Source organism: Zalophus californianus, chromosome 4, assembly GCF_009762305.2.
Source record: "Zalophus californianus isolate mZalCal1 chromosome 4, mZalCal1.pri.v2, whole genome shotgun sequence".
In the NCBI taxonomy this organism is placed as follows: Eukaryota; Metazoa; Chordata; class Mammalia; order Carnivora; family Otariidae; genus Zalophus; species Zalophus californianus.
The window spans coordinates 98829368-98849018 of NC_045598.1; the positions used below are offsets into that span (position 1 = coordinate 98829368).

The 19651-nt window shown below is 50.2% G+C and overlaps 2 protein-coding genes across 6 annotated transcripts in view; one reads left to right on the plus strand and one right to left on the minus strand.

The window, feature by feature from the left end:
* The window catches only part of TTF2 (transcription termination factor 2), a 39312-nt gene extending 37526 nt beyond the window's left edge, over positions 1-1786 (plus strand). For both annotated transcript variants that reach the window (XM_027567832.2, XM_027567833.2), the window contains one exon: positions 300-1786. In XM_027567832.2, the coding sequence (XP_027423633.2) occupies positions 300-444 (145 nt within the window). In that variant the 3' untranslated portion in view covers positions 445-1786. The remainder of the gene's footprint in view (positions 1-299) is intronic.
* A 3873-nt stretch (positions 1787-5659) lies between these two features.
* Positions 5660-18874, minus strand: TRIM45 (tripartite motif containing 45). Of its 4 annotated transcripts, none has more exons than XM_027616498.2 (8): positions 17828-18874; positions 17367-17378; positions 15257-15990; positions 13837-13966; positions 13119-13233; positions 11363-11483; positions 10008-10167; positions 5660-5835 (listed from the first exon to the last, which is right to left on the minus strand). In XM_027616498.2, exons 1-7 carry the CDS (start codon positions 18313-18315, stop codon positions 10019-10021), a joined length of 1749 nt encoding a protein of 582 aa, XP_027472299.2. In that variant the 5' UTR covers positions 18316-18874; the 3' UTR covers positions 5660-5835; positions 10008-10018. The 4 variants fall into 4 exon arrangements, with proteins under 4 accessions (XP_027472299.2, XP_027472381.2, XP_027472228.2 ...); XM_027616580.2 differs by lacking the exon at positions 5660-5835 and adding an exon at positions 9713-9876; XM_027616427.2 differs by lacking the exon at positions 5660-5835 and having other exon boundaries at positions 9713-10167.
* Between the last annotated feature and the right edge of the window lie 777 nt (positions 18875-19651).

A 19651-nucleotide genomic window follows, 5' to 3' on the forward strand; every position in this document is an offset into this window, starting at 1 on the left:
ATCTCTGCACTTTCTTGGATAGGGATATCGTTTGCCTATTTTGGCATGTTTCCAGTTACCTTAGCTTCAGAAAAAAAAAGAAAAGTAATTGGAGTTGCATCATTTTAAACAGGCACATATTTAGTCAAGGTTGTTTGGATCTCGTAAACATGGAGTTTTTAACCAAACCTAAGACAACTTAAGTAAAGGAAGAAATCTCATGTAAAAACTAAAGCATAAATAGAAGTTTGAATATGTTATTAAATACGCTGTTTTGGGTTTCTGATTATTTGCTTAATCTGGTTTTTTTTTTTTTTTAGATTTATTTGTGAGGGAACAGTGGAAGAGAAGATCTTACACCTCCAAGAGAAGAAGAAAACTTTGGCTAAACAGGTCCTATCAGGATCTGGCAAAACCGTCAAGAAGCTGACTTTGGCTGACCTCAAAGTCCTTTTTGGCATCTAACTTCCTGTTTCTAGGGCTCAGGGTGGTGCAGCGGCGGGTTTGCGATAGGGTCTGGAACAGTGACCTGCACATGGACCTCTGAGCCCTCCTCGGCTTCTCATTTCACTGGCAAGCCCTAGGCCCTCCGCAGAAGGTGGCGCCATCTTACCCCCGGAATTGGGCGCCAGTGATCACGTTAACCACTTGGTTCATCAGTCAGGTGAATCAGTCGCCTTATTAAAGGGTGACTTAGAAACCAAGGAATGACTTCAGAAAAAAAGAACATGCCTTAGAGTTAGATAACTTTGGAAAATGACACCGGGGGAGCTTCAGTGAAAGCTCAAAAAGCCCTCCATTGCCTTGTTCTTCTCAGCTCAATGGGGGACCAGTGTTCCTGCCCTTTCCAACGCCGGCTCTCCCTCTCTCCTGCCAGTGAGGCTGCTCCTTTTAACGTGTCTCTGGGCAGGGCAGAGAGAGGACCCCGAGGCCAAGCCTCTGCAGCTGTCTCCGGCCACACCGTTCTGCCGCACCGGCATCAGAGCAAGGAGCTGCTTGGTCCCAGAACAGACGTCTGGTATGGGTGCCCTCGTGCCATCCGGTATTGGGTATCGTTTCACTTCGTGGGGTTCCATCGCTTCCTGTTGCTAGAGTGTCATGTGCTGCCTCTGAAATAAAGTTTACTACTGGGCATTTTTTCAGTAGAGGCAGACCTCTCTTCATTGCACCTTGTAGATACTGCATTTCTTGCAACAGCATTTGCTCACTTCATGGCCATGTACCATTTTGGTAATTTTCACAGTGTTTGCGGCTTTTTCGTCATTGTTCTATTTGAATTGCTGTGATCTTATGGTAACACTTGAATAGCTGAGGAACTGAGGGATGAGCCGAGACCGTGGATTCTTGCGATGGACCCTACCCCTGGTGAAGACACTGTGAAGATTGTGGAAATGATGACGGAGGATTTAGAATATCACATAAACTTCGTTGATACAGCAGCGGGGGGGTTTGAGAGGATTGACTGTAATTTTGAAAGAAGCTCCGTGGTGTGTATTCCGTGCTACAGAGAAATCATTCATGAAAGGAAGTGTCCATCGATGTGGCAAACTTCACTGTCATCTTAGTTTAAGAAATTACCGCAGCCAACCCCCTGACCAGTCAACAACCATCGACATTGAGGCAAGACCCTCCACTGACTTGCTGGAAGCTCAGACGATGGTTAGCAATTTTAGCAATGAAAGATTCTTTTTTCAAAAAAGGTGTTTATTTGTTTAGAGAGAGAACACACGTGAACGGGGTGAGGGGCAGAGGGAGAGGGAGAGACTTTTAAGCAGACTCCACGCTGAGCGTGGAGCCCAATGCGGGGCTTGATCCCACAACCCTGAGATCACGACCCAAGCCAAAACCAAGAGTCGGACGCCCAACCGACTGAGCCACCCAGGTGCCCCAGCAATAAAAGATTTTTTAATTAAGATATAATATTGTTTTTTAGACATACTGCTGTTACACACTTAATAGACAACAGTATAATGTGAATACGATTTTTATATGCACTGGGAGATCGTGAGATTCATTTGACTCACTGTGATATTCGCTGTATTGTGTGGAACTGAACCTGCAATATCCAAGGTATGCCTGTATTTGCATTTTTACAAATTTACAGATTGGTAGCATGTTTCATTCTCTCATTTAGTATTGTATCATTTAGTACCTGTATTATGGTTGGTATAATCCAATAAATGTGTGCTTGACAATGTAGCAGAGATGTTGTGTGTTTGCGAACCTCCATTTCCTTTTCTTCCTGGGCACCCGGAAAGACTACATTTCCCAGTGTTCACTGCAGTTACATGGGTCCATATCACTGAGTTCTAGTCAATGGAACGAGGAGAGAGGTGATGTAAGTAATTTCTTACCTCCTCTCCAACTTTATGAGTGATTCATCACACTGTTTCTTCCCTCATCGGCCCACTAGATGCCAAGGAGCTGATGGAAGCCTACGAGGCCCTAGACAAGCCACTAGATCAGGGATTCTTAACCTACTTTTGGGCCACGGACTCTTTAGGCAAACTAGTAAGCCTCAGTTCCCGAATGACTGGAACAAAGCCTTCTGCATGTGTGCCTCCCTTCTCACCCCTGCTCACCCACATGGCTGTATCACATAAATAATATTTCTTTAAGCCCCTGAGATTTTGGGGTTGTTCAGATAGCAGTTGGTACTCTAATACAAACTCTTGAGACTCGTTACTTTGGGAAACTGTTCCTATTTCCTTCTTCCCATTAGCAATCCTTTCCAAAACACATCTGCTAATTTCTGTGAGAAAGGATGGTAGTTGTCTTAGATGGAAATATTAGGGGTGTCCTTGAGTCAGGGGTGGGAGGTGAAGCCCTTTGCTAGCCCACTGACATGTAATCTCTTTAAGATTCCTTCTGGCACCTTAAACAGTATATCTAGTGCTCCTTGTTTTGATTCTCACCTAGCAGAGCCACCTAATTGTCTTGGGTAAGTGTTCCTACACCAGTGAGATGAGAGTGAGGTGTGGCGGATGCAGAAAAAGTTGGAACCATTGTTTCAGTGGGACAGGACGTACCAAACCATGGCATTCTTAAATCCTAGTCCTGGGGCAGAAATTTCTCGTGAATTACTGTAAGTGGCGCTCTGGTGTCTCTCAGGCTCGCATTCATCTTAGTTACTGGGAGTCCATTTCTGAAGGCCGGGGCAGGACATGGTGAGTCCTTGGCCCCATGAGCAACGGGCAGCATCCCACATGAGTGATCGGACTCTGCCAGTGCCAACCAGCCCTCCCGATGTGCCGGATTGTCGTACGGCTGCCTGCCTCCCTGACCAGACTCGGGCGAGGACGAAAGGATCTCATGGAGGCTTTATAAGCCGTGAAGGCTCCGTACAAGTGCTAGTGTTACCGCTGTGGGACCGGGTCTGGGCAGATGGGAGTAAGACAGGAGCGTGGGTGCCGCTGAAAGCCAGACAGCGAGCATCTGTCGCCGAAGTGCCACACCGTGGAGCACCCAACATACCAGGGATTTCTCATGTGATGGATTTGTGTTCATGGCAGCTTTACCGTTTGACTTCTCTTTCGCAGTGTTGATCAGAAAAGGGCATTTGGTGCATGCCATGGCGGGACGGAATCCTGAACCCGTTAAAAATCCCGCCAAGGACTCCTGTTGCCATGCAATCGTTATGAACAGTAGCAGGTAGGATGGCATCTCTGTGGAATATGACCCTTTCTCTAGCAGCTGTGTGTGTGACGTAGAACGGCTGTGTATGACCACAGGCTTGTTTACTCGCTGGTTGTCTCCGTTGCCCACAGAAGTGGCTTTCGGCAGGGCTCAAAGGTGGAGCTGGACTCTTCCGTACGAGTAGTATAGTCATGGAGCCACCAGTGCTCGGTGTGAGCTCTGCGGTCGTCTGGAATCGTGATGCTGACCGTGATGCCTCGAGAGAACTGGGTCTACAAAGTGGGATATTAGACTGCTATTTGCTGTCTAGCGTCTTGTCCTAAGAAAGGACAGAAAGGATCTAAAAAGCATAGCTGCCAGCACAAAGAACTATAATAGGAACTTAGAATTCCTAAGCACGTAACCTAGATGAAAATGTTTTCAGAAATAAAAATGAAATTAGGGTCAGTTAGAGCACCAAGTACCCTAAGAGTCAGTAGGTGGGGATGGAGATGGAAGTGAGGAAGAGCCTCACCCCTACGGAGGGAACCGGGCAGACAGACCCACGGCTACACGACCTCTCTCCTGGCTTGAGTCCTTTTACCCAGAATCCTTAGCTAATCTGAGGGTAGGTAGAGCTGATGTATGCAAGGTAGGATGGGGAGAAGACTTCCACTGCCAAATCATTTGTACCTCAGTTCAAAAATCTATATTAAGTGTGCCGGGCACTGCTGGGCACTGCAAGCAAAAGGGTAAAAGCAAAACCCGAAACCATCCCTGTCCTCCCTGAGGCTTACAGGGGAGACGCGCATTAATCCCATCCTGGACGGCTGTGGAGGGACAGTGGTGTCAGGTGCTGTGGTCGCTGGGAGGGCTTAGAGCAAGGAGCTAGAACAAGAACTAGTTAGGGAAGACTGGGAAAGCGGTGAGGGAATTGAAGTCCGTATGTAGATGCTAACAAGGCAGAGTGAAATGTCTCTTTCTATATCCTGCTTCCATTAGCGGTCACTTCACCCAGCGCCCTCTTGGGACGAACTTAGCAGGCCTGCATCCCCAGGAGTGAAGCTGAGTGAGGATTGCATCTCAGAGATTAGAGTGGGCGGGCTGACCGGTGTGTGTGTGTGTGTGTGTGTGTGTGTGTGTGTGTTTGTCACCCAAGACAGCCAAGGTGTTTATGCTGTGACGACCTCCCAGAGGACGGAGGCGGTAATCTGTGGCTCTTTTGTCTTACCTGTAACACGGGAGATAAAACTTACACCGTAATGCTGCACCTTGCTGATGCTTCAGTGCTCACGACTCCAGGGTGATTTCTGAAGCATTTTACGACACCGGGGACAATTCCTAAACCCTCGGATCTCTTTTTTTTCCCCTCACTTCGGGAGTCTGGGGCTCTGCAGATCACTCTTAACTTTGCAGGGCCTGTCAGCTGGCAGGACAGTCGAATTGAATTTAGACGCCATCGTATGGCAGGCCAATGACAGCCTACCCCCTCCTCCCCCACCAACTATCTCAATGTTTGTCACGGAATTGCTACTGTGAATACTGCTTCAAGGCTAGGACATGCGCCAGAACCTGGATGTCTGACAGAATTTTCTGTTGCAATTAAGCTTCATCTACAGTAGAGTTCTGCAATTACCAAAACCCTTTTCCAACTGAAATAAATGAAAAGCTTTTAATCCTCAGTTCTGAAGTCTGATTCATTAAAAGACACAAGGGAATAAATGATGCAGTACAATAAGCTTCTTCACGGCAAAGCAATTCCCTGGATGTCTGAGGTAATTGGAAAATTCAAGGCTGGTCCCTAAAGTGTGTACAATTTATCCAGCAGGTTTGACAGAAGGCTGAGATTTTTTTTTTTTTTTCCAAGTAGTATTTGGTTAAATGACAACTATTGGCATTTGGGGGGGAAGGAAAGTCTGGCTTATAGAAACAGACACCAAGGAGATCCAAACTAAAAGTTGTACTAAATTATATCTTTTTTTTATTCAACAAAACATTGATTAAGCCTCTACTATGTGCCAGGAACATGGGGACAATGTGGTCAATAAATGTCAAGTCCCTGCCTTCATGGAGCTGACAGTCAATATGAGAGAACAAACATTAAACAAATAGAATATGTATGTGAGACGGTGACGAAGCCGAGTGGGGGTGATGCGGAGCCCTAGGGTGGGGAGTTGCTATTTTACACAGGGTAGTTAGGGACCTCTCCCATAAGATGATGATTGACGTAGGAGCCGAAACCTGAGGAGAAAGAGAATCAATCGTTAAATATCTGTGGGAAGAACATTCCAGATGGCAGGGCAGTGATCATAACTGCTACGGAGTATGTGCAGAGTTTGCGGAGCCCCAGGCAGGCAGGCTGGGCTGGAATGAGTGACTGGGGTGAGGGGGAGGAAATGAGAGAACAGGGAGCTGGGGTACAGGCTCTTACATGCCGACGTAAACACTGGCTTTGGTCTGAGTATGATGGGAAGATGTTGGGTGTTGAGCGGCAGAATGACATGATCTGAGGTGGACCTCTCTGACTCCTGAGGGGAGAAAAGGCCACGGCGGCGGGGGGGGGTGGGGAGGGAAGGGTGGCAGCAGGGAGACCATCTAGGAGGCAGGGGAGAAATCTTGGTGTCTTACACCAGGATAGTGGCCATGGAGGTGGAAAGCAGTGCTCGGCAGATGTATTTTGAAGGGAAAGCCAAACGGACTCACCCATGGATTGGATGTGGTGCGTGAGAGGGGAGTCAAGCACGTTTGCCAGGCCATTGACTCCACCACCTTTAAGAATGGATTTGGACTTTCCTCTTCAAGAGGTGGAACAGACTGCAGGAGAAGCAGTTTGCTAGTGTAGGCAGGTGGGAAGTGAGAATGGGAAACGGAGAGTTCTGTTGTGGACATCTGAAATTTGAGGTGCCTGGAATGCCTCCAAGTGGAGGTGTTAAGCTGTTGGAATTTGGAGCGGGAGGTAAACGTAGGAGTTTTCAGTGTCTAAATGGTATTTAGAGTCAAGAGAGGAGGAGATCATCTAGGGAGGGCGGAGGACAAAGAGATGCAAGAACGGATCCTTAGGGCTGTCCAACATGTGGGACCAGGGGAGATGAGAAGGGACTAGCAAAGATGAAGAGTCAGGAGAAGTCAGTGAGACAGAATGGAGAGTGATGCCATGCGAACCAAGCAAAGGGAATGTTCCAAGGAGGGGAAAGTGATCAGCTGTGTTAAATGTGGTTGATGGAAACATCAGGAACTGATCATTGGGTTCCATAATGTGGACATTCCCGGGGACCTTGATGAGCAGAGGAGTGGTGAGGAAGAAAGGCTGATTGGGTTTGATCTAAGAGGATGCAAGGAGAAGTAGAGATAGCAATTATTTTTGAAGTTTTTTAAAGGGAAGCCGAAAATGGAGTGGTTGTCAGAGGGATGAAACATGTTATGGACTGAATTTTGTTCCCCCCAAATTCATAGACTGAAGCCCTAATCCCCAGTGTGAGACAGGGCTTTTAAGGAGATAACTGAGGTCCAATGAGGTCAGAAGTGTGGGCCCTAACTCAGTAGGACCGGTGTCCTTGTAAGAAGAGAAAGAGATACCAGGGATGTGTCTACACGGAGGCAAGGCCATGTGAGGACACAGGAGGGAGCAGCCACCTGGAAGCCAAGAGAGGGGCCTCAAGAGAAACCTTCACCTTGGACTTCCAGCCTCCAGAACTGAGAGAAATTTCTGTTGTTGGAGCCCCACGGTGTGTGGTATTTGGTCACGGCAGTGTGAGCAGACTAGTACAAAAATCAAAGGAAATCTGTTTGTTTTTTTTTTTTTTTTAAAGGGGGGAATATTGTAGCATGTTCCTGAGGGAATTCCTGGAGCTATGTTCCTGGGTCGTGGAGCTGCAACGCTGTCTAGCATACAAGCATAGAGGTTTGTTTTTTGTTTTGTTTTGAGATTTTATTTACTTGAGACGGTGAGTGAGAGAGCGAGAGAGAGAGCACAAGCAGAGGGGAAGCAGACTCCCCGCGGAGCAGGGAGCCCGATGCGGGGCTCGATCCCAGGACCCTGGGATCAGGACCTGAGCCGAAGGCAGATGCTTAACCCACTGAGCCACCCAGGCGGCCCCTGAGGTTTGCTTTTGATAAGCATATAGGCAGATTTGTAGATGTGGTGAGAAGGTAGGAGAATTCTCTTCTGAATCCTTTTATTTTCTTGGTGAAATACAAAGCAAGGTCCTAAGTGGGGAGGGAAAGCTGGGTGGAAAAGGGAGTTTGGGAAGAAAGTACGAAATAATTTGTCTGGCAGAGCAGGGGAACCAGCTGAAGAGAGAGAGGTTGTCAGACAACTAAGCAATGCTACGAGCCCACTGACATTAGTGGTTGTAGATTTCAAGTGAGGCCAAGTTCTTGTGCTCTCGTTTTTCTCCAGGATCATCCGGTCGGGTTAGATGGAGAGATGGATCCAATTGGGGGTTTTTTCGAGAATGACAGGGAGACCACATGCAAGAGAGTGATTATATTGATGGTCTGTAGAATCTAAGCTGAGAGAGAATGAAGGCAAGCACATGGGGGCGTGAGGGGAGCCACGAGAAGGTGGGGGAATCACTGCATTGTGGGTTCCAGGAAGAGAGTTGGGTTATTATCATGGGTGAGCTGGAGAGATGGGAGCTTGTGGTCATGGGATGCTTGAAATGGAAAGGATGCAGAGGGTACAGTTGGAATCTAGCCAGCTCTAGGGGATGACTGACTGTACGGCTAAGGTAGGGGAAAAGGAGCAGAGAATTGGTCACGGAATTAAGAAGCCTATGTGGATATTGAATTACTCTGAGACCAAGAGGCATGGTTCTGCCGTGGCAGCAAGCTCAGGCCAAAATCTTCAAGGAATGAGGGTTCTGAGGCGGGGCTGTGTAGATGGCTGAACCACAGAGGGGCAACAAGTTGTAGAAAGGCATGAGGCCCAAGGCTGGCCATTTTTTGAAAAAAGAGAGAGTTAATGGTCCGGAACAGGGTTTCCCAACAGCAGCACGGTGAGTATTTTGGACTGGGTAATTCCCTGTTGCAGAAGGCTGTCCTGAGCTGAGCAGCATTCCAGACTTCTACACAATAGATGTAGCACCAGCCTCCAGTTGTACAAGGAAAAATGTCTCTAAGACTTGACTAAATGTCCCTTGTCGGGAAAGACCGCTCCTGGCTGAGAAATGCCGATCCTAAAGCAGCAATGATGAGCTAACAGGACACCTACCTGACTTGGGGCCCAGCGGTTATAAGGAGTGAGGAGGAGCAAGTAGCTAACATTTTGAGAGGCTCGCAGAGCCATCACTGTCTTCTGGGAAGATCAGATTTGGGTTAGAGAGCACCGAAGGGAATCTTCCCAGAAAAGGGTGGGAATACAGTGAGTATCTTAGGATTTATGGCAATGATGGAGCCCACATCTATCAGCCCTAAGGAGGAAAGAAATGTATCCCATGATGACCCGACAGTCCGTGTTTTGTCTGCTTACTTCACTTCCTTTGCCTGACCCAATTCACTGCTCAAATGGGTCACCTGCTTCTTAATGGCCCTTGCAATGCAGATTTCAGTAATGATATCTAATACACACTGAAATCAATAGTCCCAGAAGAATACACCAACTATATACAGTGAAGCCCTTGGCAGGGATGAGGCACCAGGGCTGCGTGCTGCCTCTTCCCAGAGTTCCTTTCAGGCTCAACAGCTAAGCAGGCACACTCTAGGACTCTAGAGCTTCTACTGAACTTTCTAGCTTTACAGACAGAAGTGAAGACTCCTCTCTAAGTAACAGAGGGTTGGGAGACGTGAGGAGGATGAAAGTATCTAGAGTGCCTGGCAAGAGTAGACCTGTAACAAATTTCTGAGGCGGTATTTCAACACTGTTCCCCTTTATTTACTTACTACTTGTATGCCCTTGACCAAACAGTAATCTAGGCTGGCGAGTATGAGATGAACGTGGCCTAGGGGTCAAGCCGGGGACCCCCACCAAAACAACAAGATCCCATTATAATCCATTTAAAGTGTGCTAGCAAAAAGTAGATATGATGAAAAGCAGTTTTTAATTCTTTGAGGGAAACAGCAAACATGTGGCTCAGGGAGAAATAAACGAGTTACATATCCAAAAGTCAGGAACTGAACTCCCCCCATGATCCCTAAGTTCCAACAGCGTAGATCGCTCTGTTCCTGCACAAGAGAAGGGAGCCTCAGTGTAGAATGAACCCTGCCAACCATCATGAAGAGAAACGTGGTGTCTGGTGCTCAACCGTCCGTACATACCATCAGTGAGTGACTCACAAGAAAAGACTGGAAATTGAGAGTATAAGATAAGGCACTTCGTTTTTAATTCTATCTGTTTCTTCAGAATTAATCAAGGTCTGGGGTCCTCTGGTAATTGGAAGTTGTACTGGCTGCAGCTAAACGGGCTGGGCACGTACCCAGGAAGGCATCAGAGTGCCACGGTTCTGAGTAGACTCCTTGGTGCGTTCTGCCCACCTGTCCACGTGCATTCTGACTTCTCGGCAAACTTCCCACAGCAGGACCAGTGCGGGCGACCCAGGTGGCCTTTGTGTCCATGGCCGCAGCCTAGGTACCCCCCTGTGTGGTACCAAGAGGAGACAGAAGACAAACATTAAGAATGAAGTCCAGCAGTTTACCATGGAAACTAACGTTTCTGGCAACACTTAGAGTCATGGATGTAAAAACATGTAATAAAAACCCGGCGAGAGAAACAAGCTATCTGGTGCCTCTGTAGGAGGAGGACTCCCAAGGACTGAAGACAGCAACTCAATTAAGACTCGCTGAAGTTCTGGGAAGAGTGTTGTTTTAACATTCTGCTAACTCAAGGAGATGAACTGTTTTGGGTTTTAACGGAAAAATAATTGAAATAAAAGAGAAGGGTAGAGTGGCTGAAATAAAGAAGGTAGTTCCTAAAGTGTTTATGCAAAAGGGTGCATGAGCCTATCTTTTTTTTTTTTTTTAAGATTTTATTTATTTGACAGAGAGACACAGCGAGAGAGGGAACACAAGCAGGGGGAGTGGGAGAGGGAGAGGCAGGCTTCCCGCGGAGCAGGGAGCCCGGTGCGGGGCTCGATCCCAGGACCCTGGGACCATGACCTGAGCCGAAGGCAGACGCTTAACGACTGAGCCACCCAGGCGCCCCATGCACGAGCCTATCTTAAGGCTCACCATCGGAGTAGGAACACAAAAGAATATTTTTTAAAAAATAATTAGAGGGGCACCTGGGTGGCTCAGTCGGTTAAGCGTCTGACTCTTGATCTCAGCTCAGGTCTTGATCTCAGGGTCGTGAGTTTAAGCCCCACGTTGGGCTCTATGCTTGGAGTGGCGCCTACTTAAAAAAAAAAAAAAAAAAAATCAGATCTCCTGCCTAAGTCGACCCTCCTTCCCCCAAAAAGAGCCAGACCTGGTCAACTGATTTAATCACCCACTTCCCCATCCCTGACTTGCTTGGAATTTCTTTAAGGTTTTAAAAGGAACAGAGTGCGTTTGGATTTTTTTACACTGCCAGGCTGTTGGAGAGGGTACACATGGACATCGAGCGTCCCGGGGAGAAGCACAGGGCTCATAAGACTGGTGAACTGGATCAGAACTTTTAAGCTTACTATCTCACTTTTCAGAACAAAAAAGCTTTAAAGTGAAACTTTTAGAACTGTGGTGTACTGATATGCATGGATTATATTCCCAGAAAGAAAGCCTAAGTCTGAATCTCCTAAACCTAGTGGCTGTGCGGTAGTGACCCCCATTGCTGGGAGACTTTCGAGTGTCCCCTCACCTGGCATGGTGCCTCCACAGTGAGCAGTCTTCTGGCCTCCGCTGGAGCAGAACGTGCAGCCCTGAAACACGCCCGGGTGTGGCCGATGCCTCTTCCTCACGGTCACGGTGAATGGCGAGCCCTTCAGTGTTCAGACCAAGAGCAAAGAACAGCACATTTATGAGTCAACAGGGATGTGCTGAGCATCCCATGTGCTTAAACGCAGTGTCAGTCACAGGGCCTGGCCCCGGAGAAACGAGGACAGCAGAGGGAAACGGACGAGGGGACAGTGACAGCTGGGCGCTCAGCTGTGTGGCGCCAGATACAAATGCGTGAGAGTGAAGGAATCTGTGCGGCCCCTCTAGCACGGAGCCCGCCTGATACACGAATAAACCCAAGCTGTGTTTCGTGTCACTGGTGTCACCATCTTCTCCGCTCCGGAAGAGTCTCGGGGCTCGTTAGCAGAGCGCGGCAACCACAGGGCAGGGCCATCCCTTCTCCAATGTCTCAGTCACACACCTCCTTCCCTCACATACTGAGTCTCACTCCCCCCCTCCCCGGATGTTTCTGTGTCCCCATCCACTTAGTCTCGGCCCGTGAGGATACAGGCAGAAAGGTGAAGAGCGCGTGGCTAATAATCCTCAAATTCGAAACTCTCCCACCCGCCCCTCTCCTTCCAGGACAACTTCCGTTCTCCGCTTCCTGTCCTATGTTACATAGTCAGTATCTCGTAAGTGTAGCTTATGGGCCTGTCCCTGACTGAGAAGCACACAGTCTGCCGAAGCACAAAACAGAGAGTCTGGCACCGTAAAAGCCTTTCACGCATTCGATCTCTCCTCCTTTCAAGAGTTTACGATCCATTTTAAAAACAACTCGGGAGTTCAAAGAAATGGGTTCAAGTTCTGGTTTTGCTCTACAGGGACTGTGTACCTCAGCACGTTTGTTTCTCAGTCGAATTGCGCGATGATCCCTAGGCCCAAGCAGCCTGGAAGAAAGGCCTAAGAATGTATGCAGAGGGACACAGCCCACTCCGGCCAATGTAATTAGACAGGCAGTCAGTGGAGCTGAACAGGAGTCTTCCTTCCTGCACACATCACAAGCCTGACACATCATGACACTATGGTACTTTATCATCCCTGTCAGTGTTGCTTTCTGGGTTGGGGAAAATCTGTGACTACTCGAGATTCCGTCGGACCTCCTGAGTATTGACCGATTTAAAAAAAAAAATACCGAATCTCTAGACCAGAAAAGTGTTATCCTTGTCTGGGGTGGGGGGTGGTGGTGCAGTAACCCTGGTAAGAGCTAAGCACATGTGGAAACAGGCGAAAGAGTTACGAGGGCAGATGATCAGGTGGATAGATGACTGGTCAGTTGAGGGGAGAGGGCATAACTCTCCCAAATTGTGTTCCAGTAAGTTCCAGTCCGTCTGGTCACAGTCTGAACAATCCCAAGCTGGAGGGTATTGCTTGAATGTGTATGCTTGTCCCCTGGCGGAATGCCCCCTGGGAAGAAGGTATCTTTCCCAAATTAAGAATTCTCCAAAGGGGAGAATGATAAAATACAAGCCCAACCAGCCAGGAGGAAGAACAGGCACAGAGTTATGGTCACCAGCAAAATGTGGCTTATTTCTCAAGTGAAGAGAAGGACGAAAGAGGATCCTATTCAATCCCTTCGTACAGCTGATCCCACGAGACATGTCTCCACATCCTGAGACGGCAGAAGCCAGAGGAAGCGGGGACAAAGGCGGCCAGGGAGGACAGGCACAGGTCCCACTCACCTGCACGTGCTGCTCTTTGATGCAGACCAACACGGTATAGACACCAGGCTCCTTGGGGGTGTAGGAGACGCGGTATGTCCCATCCTGGTTATCGTGCACCAGCGCTCTGACCGGACTGAATGCAGATGGGGTTCAGAAAACCACTCACTCACAGGCCTGCTGGGGCCGCCCACCGCTTGAGGTGTGAACCCTACACCATTCCCCCCAACGTTCACTTGAAATGTCCCCCAAGCAGGACGTCCTTCCATTGGTCTCGGAAATTAATTTTATAACAGAAGGGAAGCAACGTAAATGCTGATTTAATGTGGTGTACAGAGGGATTCCTTGAACGAGCTCCTGTGTCCTCTCTGATGGGCTTGCTGTACCCTCTGGCTCTCCTTCGTCCTCTGATTTCAGAGACACATGAATATACTCCCAGCCCAGTGGAGTAGCAAAGTGGGGCTGAATTTTGAGAAGGGGCCCATTCGGTCTAACATAAGAGTATTTTTCAGACAAGCGGAGGGGCGGAGCAGACCTTTGGGAGAGAGTGGAGTATTGGCATAAAACCCGCGCAAGAAAACACATCTCCAGCTGGTCATATCACATTTTTTAATAGCAGCTGGGGGGCGGGGCGTAGGATGTAACTACTCCAGGTACACCTCCCCAACTGCAAAGGGGCCTCAAGTGTCCAGTTTTGTCACTGCTTATTACCCTTGACACCTGGCTGTGTAATACACACCTGTCTTTCTTATCTTTAGGGATGACCGCGACTTGCACGCCGTCTCCTCCCCGGCCCATGCTCTCTCCTGCCGCATCCTTACACAGCAGGGTGAAAGAGGCTGTCTGTTTCTCCTGGGCCCGGTGGAGATCTGCGGAAGATAAACACTCAGTCCTCACCTCAAAGGCCAGCCAGGGTGACTGCATCCCCAGATCAGACACCATCTTGCTGCTTCCCTTTAGAGCAAAAGGTCATGCTTCCTGTTTACAGTAATCGCCCTGCTCCCTTTCTCTTCTCTTCCTGCTCTGGCCCCCAGAGCATACCTCCTGGGAGTCCCTCCTGGCGAGCCTGGCTGTCTCTCAGCCAGTTGCTGCTCTTGGATCACACAGGATCCTGAACCTTAACTGCAGCCCTAAAGGGAGCTCTGAAAATACGCAGGACAGACCTACATATTCAGAGCCGAAAACCTCTAGACCCTGTGAGGGAAGTTCATAAGCCCAAAGCTACCCTCTCTGAGATGCAGATCATGCTGGAATGGGCAGGGGGTACAGCTGATCAGACCAGACCCTTCAGCACTTGAGCCAAGCTGCCAGGGAAATATTCAGTAGGTGCAGCCTCTGGGCCAGCAGATGCAACGGGGCTTCTTCACTTGGGGCTCATGAACTACCATGTGGTCTCTGGAGAGGCTTACGGGGGATCAAAGAATCTCCAGAAGTGGGGTGCCCAAATTAGTGGATGTTCTTGGGGAGAGATCATTCTCAAAGGGATCTATGACCTCCAAAAGGCTAAGAATTCCCGTGCCGGAGGCAGGCTGCATCTACGGTACAGTCTGCCCATCAGGACTGATCTCTGACATATCTATGTTTGAATAACTGCCTCCTTTAGGAACAGAAGGGCCAAAGGAAATTGTTTCTCCCCCTACCGAATGAAATGCCTTATCTTTTAAATGTCAAGATGTGGCTTACATAAACCAAGAAGGGCACAGAAGAAAGTACGCTCTAACCTTGTCTTCCTCACTCCTCTGAAACTCTCTTCGGAATGATCCAAGCCCTCTGGGGCCCTGCCATGCTCCTCTACAGGCAGGCAGGATTTCACCCCGGCCTATCCTGGTATCGTCTTTGGGCACTGCCTCTGCTCGATCATCTGATAGACACAGCATGCTCCTTTGAGATCCTTGCTAGTTACTACTTTGCTCAGCTGGAAAAGGGTCAAGCCTCACCCCTGTATGAGTACTAACTGCACCCTGGCCAGAACGAAACAGAAAGAAAGGGCAAGGGAGGGGGTCACTGTCCTTTAGATCATATGGCTCTCTCCCGCGGTAAACTGGTCGGTAGGAAACTCTTCCTAGCTGGATGAAGGCCCCAGCTAAAAGAGCCACACCTCTTTAAACACCATGTCCCCGTCCACTGCCCTCTCAAGGCCAGCAGGAAATGCCTCCTACCTTCTCCTTGAAGGACACATTTGGCTGGATCGACCTCTTTGGTACTGATGGCCCCATAAACTTCATAGCCACGGCACCGGCCTGCTTTCTGCTGAGGAGAGAAGCATATCTTATCGTTTACTCCAGGATGGATACTACATTCGACTTTGTTCAGCTTTGTGAGCCGTTCTACTACCACCCCCTTGGTGATGAGGATCTCCAAGTCTGAGCCACTGGTCAGCAGGTGCTCTGTGAACTCCACACCAGTCCGCATGTCAGCTAGCAGCTGCTCTAGCTGGGCCTTCTGTAGCTGTAGGGAGTTTTCCTTCTGGACCCGTATGTCTTCCAGCTGCTTCAGCAGCTTGTCCCGGTGCTCCTCAATGGCCTTGATGTAGCCCTCAGAGAATGTTCGCACGTCAGCGGCCACAGCCCCCACCTGCGCCTGGAGGGCGCTCTTCATCCCTTTGATCTGTGCGAGGGCTTCCTCCAACGCCTCCACGTGGGGCTGGGTGCCTCTGAGGAGCTCCCGCACTGAGTCCCCATGCTTGTGGATAACATTGCTCGTGAAGTCACAGGGGTGCTCCCGGTGCGCCCCCACCACGCAGTCCTGGCACACGGGCTGGTCGCAGAGCTCACAGAACAGCCTCAGGTCCTCTGCAGGGTGCACAGGACACAAAACGGGCTTCCCGATCCTGCTGCAGCCTTTTAAGTCTTTTCGGTCCACCATCGTATGGTAAGTTGTCTTCTTCTGCCGCCTGGGGACAGAGTCAGGGACAGGAAATTAGGGGACGATTCGGTTGGGAAACGATCTTGGCAGTTTTCAGTGCATGGCTCGGAAGTCAAAGAGATCTGAGTTCAGTCCCTTGCTCTGACCTCTTAACTATGCGATCCTCTCGGATTCCAGTTCCTCCTCATCTGTATGGGGAGGGAATAACACCTACTTGAAAAAGCTACTACCTTGAATAAAATGATTGTAGACTATGGCTCTCGGGCCTGGGACGGGACTTTGCCAAAGGCTGCAACACGAAGGCTACAGCCTGGAACTTTCTCTGAAGCGTTAGTTTGGCAAGTTGAGACAAGAGGCACGGCCTACTCCTTCAGCAAGCTAGAGGTGAGAGCATGGTGGGAATCCAGCACCAAGAGACAGAAACTGTGCTGCGTGGCACAGCAATAAACCCCCGGCAATTAAAAAGTGTCCAGCTGGCCCCGACAGAGTCTCCCTCCACTTTCACTTGAGATTTTGGTAAAGCATTTCCTTTGACCAGAGATTGCATCACCCAAAGCAGCAAGCTAAGAATTTTCCCCAAGAGTCATCGGCATTAGAAAGACTGAAATCAATGGTCAGTAGGATCACAGCTCTCCGCTAATTCCCCTTTTCTGTAGCCCTCTAGAGATTCAGGGGAATCCCTAGGAAACCCAGTGACTGTTGAGAGATCCCCCGGTAGCAGGAGACCACCTCAGAGCTCGCATGCCTATTCTGGCACCGGAAGAGTGGCTGTAGAAAAAAACAGGGTCAGCTGTTTAGCTGGCAGCAAAGGTAGTCATAACTAGAAGTTAAAAACAGGAAGACTGAAGAGTAACTTGCTCTGTTGGTGAGACCAGAAACCAAATGGAGGGCAGAATTTAAAAACTATTTTAAGCTAAATCCAAAATCTTGGCTATTTTAAATTCGGATGTCCTGGAATGGGGGAGGGGGCAGAGAAGGGACAAAGAGTGATTCATGTGACTGGCTATTCACCAAATGCCAAAAAAGACATAAATCTGCACCCCAACGAGCACCTATCGGCCCACATCACCAAGCTCCAGAGTCACTCTAGGGTACAAGGTCAAGGCTGCGGTGGGGCCCCGCCAAATAGCACCTTATATTGGGAAGGCAGCATGGATTACCAGAAAGAGCACAGAATGCAGTCAGAAGACCTGGATTTAAAACTAGGTTCTGAGGGCGCCTGGGTGGCTCGGTCGTTAGGCGTCTGCCTTCGGCCTCAGGTCATGGTCCCAGGGTCCTGGGATCGAGCCCCGCATGGGGCTCCCTGCTCGGTCCCCCTGCTTGTGTTCCCTCTCGCTGTGTCTCTGTCAAATAAATAAATAAAAACAAAACAAAAAAACCTGGGTTCTGTTATACACTACTTACCAGCTGTGGAACCTTGTCAAATCACATTTTGCTGAGCTTCAGTTTCCTCAAATAATAAACGGGAGTGAAAACAGTGCTTGCTTTTCTATAAGAGCTACAAGGCATCAAATGCGATCAAGGCCAGGGGCTATGCTATTATATTCATTCTTCTCTGTTTATCCAGCACCCACCACAATTATTCACCATACAAAGGATTGATGATCCAAGGAAACTGTGAGTGTGCTTTGCAAACTGAAAAGGGCTACACAAACCTTTGCTTCTACGGGGTATTATGTAAGGCTGCAGGAGTTAACTACCACTCTGGAGTATTTATCACAGCGTATACTCTCTTTGGCCTTACAGGGCATTTGAGAGAGCTTTCCTTCCCATCTGCCTCACCCAGGGATTTCTGGCTTGACACCTCTTTGTATTCTGCTCTTAAGCTGCAAGGAGGGGGGTGGGGGTGGGGATCCCGACTTTACCTATGCGCCTGGCAGCAGAAGTGACAGAGATTGGCTTTGCAGGTCTGACATCTCTTCTCCACTTCTCTGTTGCTGCACAGGTCACACACCAGGCCCTGGCCTTCCCCTTGAAGACTCTCCAGCATCACATCATTCATGGCCAGGTGGTCTATGGTTAAAGCCTTCACTCCACCCATGGGCAGGTCCACCTGAGCATCACATACGGGACAGAGGATGCCGATCTGCAGCTGCAGACTGGGAGGCTTGAGTTCCTGGAATATTGACCCCTCAGAGCTTGTGTCAGAGTCTCCCCCTCTGATGTCCACTATTGAGAAGGGTTCCAGCTGCTCCAGACACGTGGTACAAACTGTGTGCAAACAAGGCAAGAGCCTGGGGGCTTTGAAAAGCCCCATGCACAAAGGGCAGTGAGTCTTGCCTGAGTTCCCAAGCGCTGTCCCACTGGGGAGTTTGCCCACGAAGCCCAGCAGCGGCTTCCTCTTTTCTGACATATTCCCCACGTTTGTGCCCAGTATCACAAAAGGCGGTGGGCAGCTCTATAATGAAGTAGTGGGTGATTAAGCCCACCCAAAGAAAAAGTTTGCAGAATTTGAGCAGAGACCATGGGGACTCTCTCTTCGGCAATTCAAAGGTTAAAATGGTAGAAGAGGAATCGACAAAGGAACCACCCACAGATCTACTTAGGAGGGCCCCCTCCTCTCCATGGCATCCCATACCAGACGCGCCCACGCCCTCCTGTGCCCCCCAAGTCCTCCTCCCCGGAAGCGCTGCCAGGTCTAAGTCTTGATGGGTCCTGCCGCCGCCAACTCCCGGACCCCTGCACCTCTCACTCCTTCCACTACCACCCGCCTCCCGCCTCCCGCCCCACTGGCCCCGGTCCGACACGCGACAAGCGCCACCCCCGCCCCCGCCTGATGAGGTGGGGGGGGCTCCCGCTCCTTCCCCCGACCCGGCCCTGAGCGGACGTCACACGGCCGGCCAAGGAGCTATGCCTCCCGCCGGCTCCTGGACGGCCACCGCCTCCCCAACACCGCGGCCCACAAGGCTCTGGCCCCTCCTCGCACCAATCCCAGTCCGAGTCTACTCAGGGGAGTCCAATCACCGTCCGAGAAGGGCGGCCCTCGCCGCTGGGGGCCCCGCCTCCCACCAGAGTGACACCACCAGCATCCAATCGCCAGTCCACTCCGACGGGGGGGGGCGGGACCAAGCTAACGGCGGGGGGGTGGGGGGGTGGTCGGGTGGCCGGAGGGCTCGGGCAGAGGGGAGGAAAAGACCGAGGCTGGGAGTGAGCGGCATAGTATAGCCGGCGTCACCCCCTTCCGGTGTCTCTCTGTCGCTGTAGCGACCAGAGAGGCCAGAGGACTCCTTAAAAAGCCGCGCTGATACGCCCCGGGGACGACCTCCTTTGGGCCCTCGGATTGGGCCCACGAACTCAGACTGGGCTTTCCCATTGGTGGGTGGCGCTGTCAGTGGGCCCCGAGCTCCGCGCACAGCTTGCTGGGAGTTGTAGGACGAGGCGTCTTCCTCGTCCGAGAGGCTTCGGACGTGACAACAGGGGACGTTTCTGCTCGGCCGGTGGGATCCCGCGAGTTCCCCTCTGGGCCTCCCCAGCTTATTTCAGTTCAGGAATCCGTCAGGCCTAGCCACGGGCTACGAGAGCTTCGTTTCCCGGGACTAAGGGCTCTGAGGCCCTGGTTCCGGGGACCCGTCTGGTGGACTGTTGAACCGAGGGCTGGCCGTTGGGGGAGCTCGGCTCGCGGTTTGCCGGGGCTGGAGAAGCCCTTGTTTCCCTTCGGGGCCAGGGGCGCGGAAGACCTGAGGGCTTAA

Bases quoted from the DNA above. Each gene is read 5' to 3' on its own strand.
- TRIM45 (XM_027616498.2), bottom strand. From the start codon at position 18,315: ATGTCAGAAAAGAGGAAGCCGCTGCTGGGCTTCGTGGGCAAACTCCCC. The intron at 13,967-15,256 runs GTAGGAGGCATT...TATCTTCCGCAG, and splicing joins ATGTGTCCTTCAAGGAGAAG to ATCTCCACCGGGCCCAGGAG. The intron at 13,234-13,836 runs GTGTGTATTACA...ATCTGCATTCAG, and splicing joins CCTAAAGATAAGAAAGACAG to TCCGGTCAGAGCGCTGGTGC.